At 40.4% G+C, this 17,039-nt stretch overlaps 1 protein-coding gene and 1 long non-coding RNA gene across 2 annotated transcripts in view; one reads left to right on the top strand and one right to left on the bottom strand.

Moving 5' to 3' along the window:
* Nucleotides 1-2,520: 2,520 nt before the first annotated feature.
* On the bottom strand, nt 2,521-16,707 carry LOC117804476. The gene is made up of 4 exons (XR_004628952.1): nt 16,596-16,707; nt 12,074-12,243; nt 10,126-10,285; nt 2,521-2,656 (listed from the first exon to the last, which is right to left on the bottom strand). It is a non-coding gene; the product is annotated as an uncharacterized LOC117804476 (long non-coding RNA).
* Nucleotides 16,557-17,039, top strand: part of CEP41 (centrosomal protein 41) — a 54,195-nt gene continuing 53,712 nt past the window's right edge. The window contains exon 1 of the mRNA XM_011230405.3: nt 16,557-16,668. Coding sequence (XP_011228707.1) covers nt 16,636-16,668 — 33 coding nt within the window. The 5' untranslated portion in view covers nt 16,557-16,635. The remainder of the gene's footprint in view (nt 16,669-17,039) is intronic.

Here is a 17,039-nt window from a genome sequence, read left to right as displayed (position 1 = left end):
TAAAACAAAGTTGACCAGGCAGAACAAAGAATTTGCAAACTTGAAAACAGTTCAATTAGCTTTTCCAGTCTGAAGAATAGAAAGAAAAAAAAGAACAAAGAAAAATGAAAAGAATCTCAGAGACTTGTGGGATACAATTAGCAATTCAACAAAAGTTGGCAACTTCAAAAACCCACTTTCAATAATAGGTAAAACAACTAGACAGATTAGCAAGGAAATAGAAGGCAGAAACACTATGAACCAACTAGATCTAACAGACATCTACACAACAATCTACCCAACCACGTAAGAATACACAGCTTTCTCAAATGCACCTGGAACATCCTCCAGGACAGACCACATGTTAGACCATAAAACAAGTCCTAATAAATTTAAAAGGACTGAAACAATACCAAGTATATTCACTGACCAAAATGGACTGAAATTAGAAATCACTAACAGAAGGAAATCTAAGGAAGTCACAAATATTTGGAAATTAAACAACACACTCATAAATAACCACCACGTAAAAGAAAATGTCACGAGGAAAACTAGAAAATACTTTGAAATGAGTGGAAATAAAATACAACATACCAAACTTTATGGGATGCAGTGAAAGCAGGGTTCATATGGAAATATATAGCTGTAAATAGCTACATTTGAAAAGTAGTTTTCATGTCAATGATCTAACCTCCCATGTTAAGTAGCAAAGAAGAGCAATCTAAACACAAAGCAAACAGAAAGACAGAAATGATAAAGATTATAGCTGAAATAAATGAAATAGAGAATAGAAAACAACGGAGAAAATTAATGAAACCAAAAAGTTGTCTCTTGGGGAGCCTGGGTGGCTCAGTCGTTAAGCGTCTGCCTTTGGCTCAGGGCGTGATCCCAGAGTCCTGGGATTGAGCCCCACGTCAGGTTCCTCCGCTGGGAGCCTGCTTCTTCCTCTCCCACTCCCCCTGCTTGTGTTCCCTCTCTCGCTGGCTGTCTATTTCTGTCAAATAAATAAATAAAATCTTGAAAAAAAAAATCTTGAAAAAAAAAAGTTGGTTCTTTAAAAAAAATCAACACCATTGATAAAATATTGACCAGACTGATCAAGAAAATAAAGATAAAAAATTCAAATTACTAAAATCAAAAATGAAAGAGGAGATAATACTAGTGCCCTTACTGAAATAAAAATGATTATAAGGAAATTCTATGAACAACTGTATGCCAATAGATTAGATAACCTAGATGAAATGCACAAATTTCTAGGAAGACACAAACTCTCAATACTGACTCAAGAAGAAACAGAAATTTTGAAAAGACCTGTAACAAGTAAAGAAATTGAAATAGTAACCAAAGACTTCCCACAAAGAAAAGCCCAGAACCAGATGGCTTCACCAGTGAATTCTATAAATGTTTAAAGAAAAATTAACACTAACCCTTCATAAACTGTTGCAAAACATAGAAGAGGAAGGCACATTTCCCAACTCATTCTAGGAAGCCATTACTACTCTGATACCAAAACAAGATAAAGATATTACAAGAAAAAATTAAAAACCAATTTACCTTATGAATTTAGATGCAAAAATCTTCAATGAAATACCAGACAATTGAATCTAGCAACATATAAGAAGGAATATACACTATGACAGAATGTAAGGTTGGTTCAACACATGAAAATCAATGTAACACACTGTGTTAATAGAATAAGGCACAATACCACATGATCATCTCAAGAGAGACAGAACAAACATTTGACATTTCATGATTTAAAAAATAACCCAAATGGGGTGGCCGGGGTGGCTCAATCAGTTAAGCAGACGCCTTCAGCTCAGGTCACGATCCCAGGGTCTTGGGATCAAGCCCCACATCAGGTTCTCCGCTCAGCAGGGAGCCTGCTTCTCCCTTTCCCTCTGCCTGCTGCTACCCCTGCTTGGGCTGTTTCTCTCTCTCTCTCTCTCTGTCAAATAAATAAATAAAAATCTTTAAAAAAAAAAAACTCAGCAAATTATAAAATAGAAGGGAACTTCCCCAACTTGATAAAGGCCATCTACAAGATATCCACAAGTGACATCATACTTAATAGTGAAAGACTGAAAGCTTTTCTCCCTAACATCAGGAACAAGACAAAGGTGTCTGCTCTTGACACTTCTATTCAACATTGTACTGAAGGTTCCAGGGCAATTAAGCAAGAAAAATAAAAGACACCCAGATTAGAAAGGAAAAAAAAACATTTTAAACTATCTCTCTTTGTAGATGACAGGATCTCATAATAGCAAATCCTAAAGAATACACACACACATAATTAGCACTAATAAATGACTTCAGCAAGATAACAGGATATAAGATTTAAAAATCAATTGTATTTTTTATACACTGGCAAAAATAAAACTAAGGAAACAATTCCATTTATAATAGTATCAAAAAATATTCAGGAATGAATCTAACAAAAAAGTGCAAGACTTGTACAGTGAAAACCACAAAAACATTGTTGAAACAAATTAAAGACCCAAATAAAAGGAAAGACATCCTGTGTTCATGGGTTAGAAGATTTATTAGGGTTAAGATGGCAATACTTCCCTATCAATGCAATCCCTGTCAAAATCCCAAATGCCTTTTTTGCACAAATTGACAAGGTGATCCTAAAATTCAAATGGAAATGCAAGGGGCCCATAAGATCCAAACAATCCTGAAAAAAAAGAACAAAATTGGAAGACTCACACTTCTCAATTTCAAAACTTATCCAAAAAGCTAAAATATTCAAAACTATGTGGTTCTGCCATAAAGATAGACATACAGATGATAAAACAGAATTGAGAGTTCAGAAATAAATTCATATATTTATGGTCAATTGATTTTTGACAAGGGTGCCAAGATGATTCAGTGGGGAAAATTTGTCCTTTCAACCAATGTTCCTGGGGAAACTGGATACCCATGTGTAAAAGAGTGAAGCTGGACACTGACCTCATACTGTATACAAAAATTATCAACATGAATCAAAGACCTAAGTGTAAAAGCTACAACTATAAGACTCTTAGGAAAAAAAATATAGGGGTAAATCTTCATGAATTTATATTAGACACGGTTTTTCAGATATGACACCAAAGGCATAAGCAACAAAAGAAAAAATAGGTAAGTTGGATGTCATCACACTTTTGTGCTTCAAAGCACACCCATTAAGAAAGTGAAAAAACAACCCAGAGAATGTGAGAAAATACTTGCAAAGCATACATATGATAAGAATCTTGTATCCAGAATCAGCTCAACAATAAAGAGACAACCTAATGTTTAAATTAGCAACAAACTTAAACAGACACTTCTACAAAGATATACCAATTGCAAATAAGCACATGAAAAGATGCTCAGCATCATTAGCTCTCAGGGAAATGAACAGCAAAACCACATGAGACACCGTTTCACGTACAGTATGGCGGTTCTAACAGCAAAGATGAATGATAACTAGTGTTGGCCAGGATGCGGAGAAATTGGAACCCTCGTGCCGTGCTGGTGGGAATGTAAAATGGGGCAGCCCTTTGAGAAATGAGGTGCAGCCCTTTCAATTTGGCATTTCCTCCAAATGCAAGCCATGTGACCAACAATTCTACTCCGAGGTATATATCCAAAAGAATTGAAAGCATATGTTCACACAAAAACTTGTATATAAATGTTCATAGCAGCATTATTCATAATAGCCAAAATGTTAACACAACCCAAATGTCCATCCCCTGATGAACAGATAAATAAAACGGGGTATACCCATATAACGTAATATTATTCAGCCATAAAAAGGAATGAAGTACTAATACATGCTACAATGTGAATGAACTTTGAAAACATTATGCTAAGTGCATGAAGCCAGACACAAAAAGACCACATACTGTAGGAGTCCAGGTATATGCACTATTCATAATAGGAAAATCCACAGAGACAGAAAGTAGATTGTTGCTCGTCAGAGGTGGGGAAAGGGGTTTAGAGGCTGATTACTAATAGGTATGGGGCTTCTTTTGGGGCTAATACAGCTGTTTTGGAACTATACAGTGATGACAGTGGCACAACCCTGTGAATATAGCAAAATCCTCTGAGTTATATACCCTAAAAGGATGAATTTTATGGTATGTGAATTATACCTCATTAAAAAATATCTCAGTAAAAGTATTATATCTCAATACCCACATCCCATCTTTGTGGATCTTTCCCTATGTTTATATGTAGTATGTAATATTTTAGTCAAAATGATGTATCACTAACTATACTCTTTGAAACCTTCTTTTCAGTCACCTTGCTGTTTCTTAAGGTTTCATTTCATCTAATACTCAGTCCATATTAAAACGTCCCCATTTGTTTAAAAAATATGCTTTATAGCCGGTTTGCCCAAATCAGTATCGAGCCCAAGACCATACATCACATCTTGTTGTGATGTCCCTTAAGTCTCTTGGAACATGGCACAGTCCCTTTTCCATGACACTGGCTGCTGAAGAGGCCAGGTCAGTTGTCTTGCAGAATATCCTACCCTCTGGATTTGTCTGGCTGCTTCCTCAATATTGTTCAGCTCATTCTTCCATCTCTTGTTTTTCATATAAAAGTTATATCTACACTATATATTCAAGTTAATTCTATTTGTCTAGAACAGATCATAGGTTATATTGTAACTCCACATTGAGTCACATCAGAGGACACATAATATCTGGTTGAGTGTCTATTAGTAACACTAAGATTGATCCCCGGTTATGAGAGTGATGGAAGCCTGACTCCTTCGTTGCACATTTTTTTTTCCACCTTGCCACTGGAAAGCTGTCTGTGATATATTGCTTCTGCACTACACATGTCTCAGCTCCCCAAATAACCATTCACCAAATACTTTTTTTTAACACCAATTGAAGCTCCTTGCCTGAATTCATATTTTCATTAGAGTTTCCAAAATATTGTTTTCCTTATTGTATAATTCCTTCTACATTTATCTGCTGGCATCCTTCTGGTGGGGCTTTTCCTCATCGGCTAGGGTTAACTGGTACCCTGAAATACAGTTCCTGCTAGAAAGGAAGGATAAATGCTTAATTCCTTCCATCTAATTATAAAGTTTCAGGGTTTCTTTTTTTCTTAAAGTAGGGTTCACCAATCCCATCTTCCTTCCTTCTACTTTCTGTAGATCTTCCTTTCAGCCTGAAAATGTATTCAAGGCCTCTCTCCAGGCCAGCATTGGTCCATTTGGCACCTCCTACAGCAGTTCCAGCCACTTTGCCCCTAACTTTTCCTAAAAGTCAAATCAGCCCATTGAGACAAAGCACCGCACAGAACGCCCACAGGACTACCAAAATCATTAGTTGGGGCCTTAGGGTTTCCAGAAATTGTCCAGGCATGCATTTCAACAAGACTAACTAAACTGAAGGCTGGTCTCCTTTTTCTTCTTCCATTCTCATTGTACCTGAGCCCTTGTCAGGGCAAGACCTTGCCAGACTCAGCTCAACTCTAACCATGTTCTCTGAAAGTATTCCTCCTAATCCTCGGCCCTTGGAAATGATTACTTAGGTAAATAAACACATGGGCTAGGAATTGTGGTATGGGGAGATAAGAACTGTATCATCAGCAGAGGCCGGATTTCTGAAGAAGAGAGATAATCCTGAGGAAAGATCCTGCGTATCAGCATGGATTGTGGGTCCAAAGCCCTTTTTTTTTTTTCCTATGAGGAAGACATAAGTCTGAAGCAAGATGGGCTCAAATCCGGAGGAGCCACAGCTGATTTGAGATACTTTGTCCTCAGCCTGTGCTGAGCGAAGGTGCAAACAAAGGGGAACAGGACCTCATTGGCAGCCTCAGCGAGAGCTGGGAGAATGAGCACCTCGGTAGCCCCTGGGGTATATGAACTGACTGATGTATAAACCAGAACACCAATGCATTCATATACAAAGAGGACAGTCCTTGCCAAATGGACCAGATGTTCATGTGGACTGATCAGCGCCTTCTCTCCTGTTGGAAAATCTACATGGAAAGCCAAATTATAATCCAGAGGTTGTTTGTGAGCATGAAATCAGAACAAAGCAGGGGAAATTGGATGAGCTCTGTGGCATGCATAGGGATAGAGGGTGGATTGCATATTTGCATCTAACGGTCAAAAAACAACTCTTTCCCTTGACAGGGCTGGAGACATAATGACAAATGTTTGTTCCTTGGCTCTGCTTTTCAGCACTCCCTACAGACCACCCCCCTTCTGCTCACATATTCTTTCTTCAGCTGTTAAGGCCATTGATTATGTTACAGCTTTCCTCCACATTCCGTCATGCCTTGATTAAATTTCCAGGCGCCGTTACATCCTGTTTCTTAGGATGACATTTGCAGACATTTATTCACAACCATTGTGTGTGGATTTCACTAGTTTAACAATCACAGAATAATATTTATCAGTTTGGGGGATTCTTCACAATTATTCTCCATATACTGATACACTAGACAGCAGAAAAAAAGGTAAAAATGACCGGTGTGATAAAGGAGGAGACTTCCCATGTTCTGGTCTCCCATGTATCTCCATGAGCACTGTCAGAGACTTTGGCTCATTTGACAAATACTTATTGTGTGCCTACCATATGCTAGGCTCCATAGCAGGCACTAAGAATTTAAAAAATAGGACATGGTATCCCTGCCTTCAAGGAGCTGACAACGTAGTAAAGGAAGCAGGCAAGGAAATCACCCATCATAGCACAGTGTGATAGAGACGGGGTGCCATTCAGAAAGAGCACCTCCCAAAGGCTGGGATGGGGGTAGGGGTTAAGAGAAGGCTCTCAGAAAGGGATGGTTTCCATCTTTATCCCAAAGGAAGAGTGAAGAGTGAGAAAAGGACTTTCCAAACAGAAAGAAGAGCAGGCACAAAGACTCAGAGGCAAGAGACAATGTGGCCTATTTGAAGCTATTCTGTACTTCAGAATGGTTAAAGCACTTACTATGGTAAGAGACTGGGATGAAATGGTAGGCAGAGGACAGAATTTCAAAGGCCTTGCATGTCATCTAAAGAATATGGACTTTGACCTTAAAACTATGGAGACTCACTGAAGGGCTTTAAAGACTACTTTGTCTAAAATCATTGTAGCCAGTTCAGCTTTTGCTGTATTTTCTTTTACTATGATAACATATACATAGCAGGAAGCATATAATTTTAAACATTTTAAGTACGAATATACCATATTTTATTTATCTATTCATTAGTTGATGGACACTTGGGTTGTTTCTAGCTGTTGGCTAGTGTGAATAATGCCGGTATGAACACTGGTACACAAATATCTGTTTGAGTCCCTGGATTGAGTCCCTTCAATCCTTTGGGTATATATCTAGGAATGGAACTAATGAGTCATATGTAACTATGTTTACATTTTTGAGGAACCACCATACTGTTTTCCCACAGCAATTGCACCAGTTTACACTCCCACCAGCACGACTTCCAATTTCTCCATGTCCTCACCAAGTGTTTCCTTTCCCTTCCCTTCCTTTCCCCTTTCCTTTCCTTTCCTTCCCCTTTTCTTTCCTTCCTTCTTAATAGCCATTCTATTGGGTATGAAGTGGTAACTCATTGTAGTTTTGATTTGCATTTCTCTAATGACTAATGATGTTGAGCATCTTTTCAGATGTTTATTGGCCACTCGTAGATCTTCTTTGGAGAAACATCTATTCAAGTCTTTGCCCCTTTTTTAATTAAGTTGTTTGTTTTGTTGTTGTTGAGTTGTAGGAGTTCTTTATATATTCTGGATATTACTTCCTTATCAGATATATGATTTGCAAACATTTCCTCCCATTCTGTAGGTTATCTTTTCACTCTCTTGACAGGATCTTCAAAGAACATTTTTAACTTTGAAGTCCAACTTACTATTTTTTATTTTGTTGTCTGAGCTTCTGGTGGCATATTTAAGAAATCACTGCCAATTCCGCTGTCATGAAGATATCCTCCCATGTTTTCTAAGAGTTTTATAGTTTTGCCTCTTACATTTAGGTCTTTGGTTCATTTTGAGTTCATTTTTGTATATAGTGTAAGGTTCAACTTCATTCTTTTGTACATAGATACCGAGTTTACACAGCACCATTTGTTGAACAAACTTTCCTTTCCCAGTCCAGCTTTGTTTTAATTGGTGTTTTCATGGTATAGTTTTTTCTATCCATTTACTTTTAACCAATGGGTATTTTTATATTTAAAGTATATTTCTTGTAGATAACAAACAGTTGGTTTTCTTTATCTAATCTGACAATTTTTGCCTTTTAACTGGGGTGTTCATACTAGGGGCTGGCAAACTTTTTTCTGTAAAGGGCCAGTTAGTAAATATTTTAGGCTTTGTAAGTCATCCAGTCTCTGTTGCAGCTGCTTGACTCAACCACTGTAGTAAGAAAGAAGCCAGAACAATACCTAAATTAGCGGATGAGACTGTGATTCCTTAAAACTTATTTTACAAAAACAGGCAGCAGGCTAGATTTGAGCTGAGGGTCATAGTTGATCGATCCCCCTGGTTTAGACCATTTATATTTATTTTAACTATTGATATGCTTGGAATTAAACCTAACATCTTGCTATGCATTTCCTATTTGTCCCATTTAGTCTTTATTGTTCTTTTTTCTGCCTTCTTTGGAATAACTGAGTATTTTTATTATCTATTTTATCTCTACTATTGGCTATTAAGCTATGACTCTTCTTAAGTGGTTGCTCTAGAGTTTAAAGAGTTTAAATTAAAATTAAAAAACAGTTTACAATATATACCTTAAACGTATCACAGTCTACCTTGAAATAATGAACCATTTCATGAATAGTTTAAGAAACTTTTAACAGTACAACTCAAGTTCCTTTCCTAACCTTTGGGCTATTGTTGTCATACATTTTAATTCTACATGTTATAAATCTCATAATACATTGTTACTATGTATATTAAGTAAATTTTCTTTTAAAAAAAATAAAAAGGAAAATATCTTTTATATTTATCCTATCATTTCCATTGCTGTTCATTTGTGTATGTCCAAATTTTCACTAGTACTGTACTCCTTTTGCCAGAGAATTTCCTTTAACATTTTGTGTAATACAGGTTTATTGGCAATGAATTCCTTCAATTTTTGTTTGTGTGAAAAAGTCTATATCATCTTCATTTTTAGAAGATATTTACACTGACTATAGAATTCCAGAAAAAGATTTCTTCTTCCCTTTCTGTACTTGATGTCTCTCTATTGTCTTCACTTTGTACAGTTATTGACAAGATGTTTGCTGTAAACTTATCTTTCTTCTTCTGTATGTAACGTTTTTCTCTGGCTGTCTTTGAGATTTTCTTTCGAAAGAAGAAAAATCTTTGGTTTTCACCAGATTGACCATGATCTATCTATAAGTGGATTTTATATTGATTTTGGTTTGGTATTTATGTTGCTTGAGATTCTCTGAGCTTCTTTGAGTTGTAGTGTTGACCTTCATTAACTTTACAAAAATTACTGGCCATTTTATTTTAAAATATTTATTTTGCCCTATTGTCTATCATCTTGATATTGTCCCACAGTTTTAAAATTCTATCTTCTGTACCCTCCTTCCCCACCTTTTTCTCTGTGTTTCATTTTGGATGATTTCTAATGAACTATCTTTAAGTTCATGGATGCTTTTGTCAGCAGTCTGCTACACACTACAAGAATTCTTCACCTCTGATATTATATTTTTTTAACTCTCACATTTCCTTTTTTATAGTTTCCATTTTTCTGCCCCAATTCCCCATATGTTCATACATGTTTTCTACTTTGCCCACTAGACCTTTTATATATTAGTCATAGTTATTTAGAAGTTCCTGTCTGATAGATCCTTATTGTTGAGATCTGGTTCTGTTGATTGTTTTCACTTGATGATAAGTTCTCCCCCCCCATTTTTCTTTTCTTTTTATATTGTCAGAATTGTTATTGAATATGGAACATTGTATGTGAAGCCAGTAGAGACTGAAGTAAATAGTGTTTATGCCTGGAAGTGGGCTTGCCTCTTCAGTTAGGCTATTATCGGGTGGGGGGGCGGGGTTAAGGGGGTGAGTTAATCTAGTCCATACTTGAGCTGGTTTGAGTTTAGTTGTTGCTATCCTTACCCTTGGTGCACCTTGTGCTTAGTGTGGGGAATGGGTTGCTGGAGGGTTTTTCTCAATACTCTACTTTACCATTGGCTTTCAGCGGTACCTGCATATTTGCACCAGTCGGTAGGGTTTCTCTCCAGTCTTGCTTCCTCCTCAGCAACAGACTGCTTGCTGTTTGTTGCTAGGCTGTGTTGGAAGGCAGGTTGTGGTCCTTGATTCTCCTGGTCTAGCCTCAGTCTCAGGCCAGTCCTGTGCCTCTGGGCCTGGGAAGTAAGACCTTTTCAATGTTAGTCCCCTCCTCCGCTCACCTCCCCCACGGTAGCCAAAATCTGTCTTGTGTCTTTGGTGGGCCTTGGGCAGGAGAGAGTACCTGCTTCTCTCCCAGTGGTGGTCTACCTCTGCTTCATATTGGTGCAGGTTCTTGGACCCAGAGGTTTTCATGATCACTCACTCCCTCCTCACTCTGCCCACCCCAACCACAGAGCAAACAGATTTTGCTTCTATCCTTCCCTCCGGAGAGTGAGAAGGATGATTTCCTGCCCTCCCCCAGACACAGACAGATTTGCTCCTACCCCTCCCCTGGTGACCTGGGGGCAGGAGGGTCTGTTTTCCCTCCCCCAGTGGCTTAAGACTTTTTGGCTTTAATGAAAGAAAGGTCACAAGATATGGGTGATTTGTGCCTGTCCCCTCCAGCAGCAGTCACCTCCTGTAAACCTACACCACCAAGGGGGGAATTTCTCTTGTCTCCTGTCTTCCCCCCACTTCTTTCTTTTGAGCACCCAATGACACCCATGGAGAAGACCTTGCAAGTGAACATAAACTTCCCTCATGTCTGTCACTCTGAACCAACATAAATATATAGAGAGATACAAATATAAATGTATCTATCTATCTATCTATCTATCTATCTATCTATCTATCTATCTGAGAGAGGGGAAAAGAGACATTTATTTTAAGGAATTGGTGCATGCTGTAATGGAAGCTGGCAAGTCCAAAATCTGCAGAGTAGCCCAGCAGTCTGGAGACCCAGGGAAGATTGTAGCTGTAGTCTAAAGGCAATCTGCTGGCAGAATTCCCTCTTCTTCAGAGAATTTCAGTCTTTTTCTCTTAAAGTCTTCAACTGATTGATAAGGCACACCATATGATCAAGGGTAATCTGCTTTATTCAAAATCTAGTGATTTAAATGTTAATCTCATCCACTGGGATCCTGGGTTGGTTCAGTCGGTTAAGCATATGATTCTTGATTTTGGCTCATGATCTCAGGGTCACAAGATTGAGTCCCACCTCAGGCACCACATTGCTCAATGCAGAGTCTGCTTGAGATTCTCTCTTTCCCTCTCCCTCTGCCCCCTCCCTCCCCCCCCCCCGCTCAGGAGCACACACATGCTCTCGCTAAATAAATAAATAAAATGTTAATTTAAAATGTTAATAAAAAATGTTAATCTCATCTAAAAAGTACCCACAGAAACATCTAGAAGAGTGCTTGACCAAATATCTAGGTACTGTGCCTAGCCAAGCTGACACATAAAATTAACCATCACAGGCTCCCAGTTGTTCTAAACTGATTGACTAGCCCAAATTCAGCCTTTAGGAATTAGTGAAAATTTCAGCTTGATTTCTTCACATCTATGGCACTCACCTCTTCTCCGGTGCTCTGCCAAATGAGAAACAGTTTGTGTGTCCCTCTTCTCCTCAGTAGGGCTTGCCACTTTTTGGCATTTGGTCATGTGGCTGCCTTGTGATCTCAGCTCATACATTTAAGAAAATGTATGGATTTTGTAGCTTATTCACTCTTATTGATAGGAAAGGAATGATGTCCCTTGCAGGTTTCTATATCCTAAATAAAAGCAGAACTCCCACTGATGTTTGTTTATCTTTTACCATGGGTATGATCTTGATTACTTAAAAACCACGAAGGACAGGAATTAATTTGTAGCGTCTAGCATAGGGGTTGTATGTTGGTGGCCTATGGATTTCACAGGAAAACCTAGGTTTCTATATTATTCTGAAAAATGTGAGTATCTGACACACCTGATCCATGTTTACTGACCTTTTCATGGGGCGTGGGGTCTCTAGCTGTCCTCTGTGCCCAGAGTCACATAGATACCTTACCACTGACTCCTCCTCCATGCCCTGGGGCAGACCATTCTGAGATCCAGGTTGGCTCCTCAGAGTCCTCTTGGAACTAGAGCTGTGGCAGAGTACTGTTCTATATAAATCCTAAGACAGAAGCAGAACATGGCATGTGACAACGGAATGCCCTGGGGTAGGAAGTGGGTAAAGGAAGTCTTGGATCTGCCTGGGAAGGGACATCATACATCCCTCCTACAACAGCCTGACATCCTAGGTGGCTCTCAGAAGTGGCTGCAGAACTCCACATGTGGGAATGCCAACCCCATTAGGTAAGCAAAACCAGGATGTCAATTTTTTGTTTCGCCAGAAAGCACTGTCGCCAGTGGTGATCCCAAAGAAATCCTGGGAGGTGGGTATTACTTTCCTGGGAGGGGCCGTAGGGATGGCTGATGCCTCTGGGCCCAGGCCAGGCACTTCAACTCTGGCCTAAGCTGGACACAGGCAAGGGTCAGCCCTCCACTCAGAGGCTGGTGTGCCTCAGGCAGAGAGACACTAAATTGTTACTAGGACCTCAGGCACTTTCTCACAGGGTGGGGGCCATGGATCTGTGGGTTCCTTGCAGCAAGTACAGATCCATTTCTTGGGGGAAAGGGAAAGAACCCCAGGACTGGACTGGATTGGACAGAATTGCTTCCTTAAGCACCTAGAAGTCCTTTATTTAGGGAACAAAAGTAAATGAAGCCAAGGAAGGAAGCTAAGGCCCTTATCTGAGAAGCAATGTCAGGAGACAGATCTGAGGGGAAGGTGCTGGGCTCTGCTCAGCAAAGAAGGCTGAGAGCTGGTGGGGCAGAGGGGGGAGAGTTGGATGAGGCCAGATTCAGGCTGAAGATGGATCCAGAGGGTTTTAGGCTCAGGAAAGAATCAGACTGCAACACCTAAATGCCCACGTCATTTCCCAGGAAGGGACGCTGGGGGGAAGGGACTGACCAAGCACAGCGGCATCTAAAACATGAACTACTCTTAAGCCAGCCACACTTAACCTATCTGGGGCTCCCACCAATTCTGCCAAGACTAAAAGCTTTCTGGAACACCTACAGGGTTAAAAAAGAAGACATCAAACAAATGGAAGTTCATAAGAGCACTTCTAACTTCATGAAAAAATAAGATTAATCAGTGGAAGTAGGAACTTTTAAAGAAAAGAATCAGAACTTCTTCTCTTACAAACAAAGCTTGAACCTCTTAGCAATCACGACTCTGATTGCAAGGATCTCACTCAAGTGCCTGGAGGGTCTTTTACTGCCAAGAACGGGAGACCTGGAGCACTTCACAGAGCAGAATTACACAGAATTCAGCTCAAGTCTAAAACAACCCAGACAAAGGCCACAGACCACTTTCAGGCTGAAATCAGATTCAGGCTTTTTTGTGTCTTAGAAGGAGAAGGTTTTTATTAAAGTATAAAATTCTTAGTCACTGAAGGAAATCTGCAAAATAAAAGTACAAAGAATTTTAAAAATCCACATTCCATTATCCAGAGATGGCTCACACTTAATTTTTTTTTTCAATTTGTTTCTGTGGATACCTATGTTTCTCCACACAAATCAGGATTATATTAAGTAAAAAAGTGTTTCCAGCTCTTCTCTTTTATTGTACCAGGAAAAGTTCTCCATTGCCTTAATTATTCCTTGAAACTTATTTTTAATGGTCCCATAATATTACTTTTTTATGGATATGCCCTCACTTATTTTAATCATTTTTAAACTGATGATCAATTAAGTTGCTTCAACTTTTCCCATCATTTTAAAAAGATTCCAGTAAACATCTGTGGGTGTAATCTTTGTGTATCTCTTTGATTATTTCCTTAGAAGAAACTCTTAGAATATTAAGATTTGAGGGCTTCCTGATATCCACTCTCAAATTACTTTTCAAAATGGTTACACTTCTTTATATTCACACTAACAATGTATGAGCTAATGTATGCATTAGCCAATACTGAGCATTATCATTTAAAGAAGAGAGAAAAACAAAAACTTTTGTCCATTTGTTAGTTGAAAAATGAGATCTAGCTGCATGGTTTTGTATTTCTTTCATTATTAGCTGGACGTTTCTTCATATGTTTATTAAATGCTTTTCTTCTATGAATTATCTTTTTATGACATTTATCTATTTTTCATATTAGCAGTAAGCACCTTGCTTTAATTATGATGCAGTTTTGCTATATATCCAAAAGGAATCCTGAAGGGAAATTCATGATGTTAAAAGCCTTTTGATTTATAGCTTTAGGCTTTCTGAGGATTCCACAGAGGCAAAATGAGAGGTTCTTCTATAGCAGAGCCTCTCAAGGTGTGGCCCTTGGACTCCATGCATCAGAATCAAGGAGTAGGAGTGGGAGAACATGTATTTAAAATCCTAAACCCTCAAGGGGCGCCTGGGTGGCACAGCAGTTAAGCGTCTGCCTTCGGCTCAGGGCGTGATCCTGGCGTTATGGGATTGAGCCCCACATCAGGCTCCTCTGCTAGGAGCCTGCTTCTTCCTCTCCCACTCCCCCTGCTTGTGTTCCCTCTCTCGCTGGCGGTCTCTATCTTTGTCAAATAAATAAAAAAAATCTTAAAAAAAAAAAATCCTAAACCCTCGCCCTAGACACACAGATTCAGCATCTCTGATGACTAGACCCAAGGACCCACGTTTCTATAATCTCCCTGCATGCTTTACATGCAGTCCAAATTTGACAACCAAAATGAGTACTGAGGCAAATAAACCTGATAGTCACATACCCTCTGGGGAAAAAAGGGAGACAACCATACAGAGAAGTGAGCCCAAACATTGAAGAACAAAGTTGAGCTTCCTACTCCAATAGGCTGTTGGGTCTTGTACTTTCTGTTCTTTTAATTTATTGACCTCCATTGTTCTTTAACTTGATTCATGCATTATCACTTATCTACTTGGTCCCCCAAATTGGAAAAATTATAGCCATCCTTGATGCACTCCTCACTTCTTCGCATGTATATAACTGTTCTTTTAACCTACAAATGCCTCGAAGACTTTTTTTTTTTTTACCATCTTTTAGTTTAGTCTCTTATGCTCACTCTCTCCTCTTTCTTCTGTTCATTCTACCCATAATCTCCATCACCACCCCACCTCCACACCACACCAGTAAGCATTTGTTCTAAGTAGCAGTGCCTGGTCCAGAAGCCTCTGCATAGTAAGATATCCTCCCCACCGCTCCCCTTCCCATTTTTTGCAGCCCCTAAACTCTTCTTCATTCTAGTGGAGGGGTGAAAAACTGGGAATTTTAGAGGGATTAAAGGACTGGAGAACACTAGGGAAGTTCAGACAAACTCAGAAGGCATGAATGTGCAAGAGACACCTGTGGCCAGTTTCAGCTCCCGGAGGTCAAGCAACACCATTCAAGGTGTGGCCTTCTGGGTGGGCTGCTGAAGTGTCTGAGAGGACAAGGGCATGTGAGGCCATGTCGTTGAATGGATCATCGGCACAGACCCTGAATTAGCTCAGCTGCATGCTTATTATTCACCAGCAGAGAGCCAGTGAATATGAACAGTTCACAGTAACCTTTCTCCATTCCTGGAAAAACAACTTAGAGCAAAGGACAAAGGGTTATTGTGTTATTCTCCCATATAAATAATAATTTTGATGGATTTGGTGGGACATTTTGGAGCCAAAGTCAAACTGTGTGTGTGATTGTCTTGTAAAGGTGCTAGGACTTAATTTTCAGTTCTGGAATAAGAACAGGTGGCAGCTGATGGCAGGAGTCACAATGGTTTCCATGACAACGGGACTGGTTCTTAGTCATCCTCCCATCCTCCACAAAACCTACTGCGGCTCTTCTCATAAGGTGCTTATTAAATATTTGTTAAATGAATGATGAATCACAGAATGGTGTGTGAGCTTTGCAATTAAGGCTGCCGTTCTCTAGCTAGCTAAAAAGCTTTCAAGGCTACAATAATTACTGTATTTACCCATGATATTTTGAATAATTTGCATATTAACTTAACCCGAAAATAATAAAACTACTGATTCCCATTCCTGCTGAACCACCCTGCCTCGTATCTTTGCTTAAGATGGCCTTAGGAGCGGAGGGTGCCCTGTGTCATACATGTGCTTGCACATTAGCTAGAAATACTTGTTTCCCCCTTTAAGTCCCCCTCCACCGCCTTCCCGGTGCTCTCCGGCCCTTCCCCCTCCCTGGGCTCTGCGCATCCGCTCCCGCGCAGGCGCTAGCCTGCCCCTCCCCCGCGCCCCTCTTCCCGCGCTCAGGCAGCAGCCGGCGGAGCCCCGCCGACAGCACAAAAGGCCTCTGCAGCTGGCGTCCCCCCGTTGCCTGTGGCAACCATTGAGCGGCGCCTCGCTCTCCCTTGACCCTGCAATGAGAGAGTAAACAGGGCCTCCATTGGCTAGCCGGAGAAGGGAGGCCAATCGGAATAGAGGTTGTAAGGAGGCGGCCGAGAGAGGTTGTGGGGTAGGAAGCTAGGGTTAGAGGCTACCGGTGAGGCTAGAATCCCAGCGTGGTCGGTTGGAGCAAATATGTCTGTCCGGAGGCACATTGGGAATCCTGAGGTGAGGGCCAGGTCCGGATCGGAGAGCCGGAGGGGGCGGGCGCACCGGAAAAGGCTCCACGTGGGCAGGAAAGAGCAGCTAGCGACTTCCGCCGGCCGGAAGGCGGGAAGCGGCCGGCGTGAGGAGGGGTCTGGAGAGCGGAGGGAGGCGGGGCGGGCCTGGGGGACTCCGAGCCGAGGCCGTTATCCCGTGCGGAGAGGCCACTCTCCCGCACATGCTCGCTGTGCGCTGGCGTTGGTCCCCCAGAGGAGCAAAGTGCACGAAGACACAGCCCCTTCCCTCAAAGGGCTTACAGTCTAGGCGTGGCAGTTACACAATATAACGAACGTATGAATGAACGCCCCGAACCCTAAAGGAGCAAAATCAAAAGG

Source organism: Ailuropoda melanoleuca, chromosome 1 (assembly GCF_002007445.2).
Source record: "Ailuropoda melanoleuca isolate Jingjing chromosome 1, ASM200744v2, whole genome shotgun sequence".
NCBI classification, from domain to species: domain Eukaryota; kingdom Metazoa; phylum Chordata; class Mammalia; order Carnivora; family Ursidae; genus Ailuropoda; species Ailuropoda melanoleuca.
The sequence above is the reverse complement of the archived record's forward strand: the minus strand, read 5'-3'. Positions and strand labels throughout refer to the sequence as shown.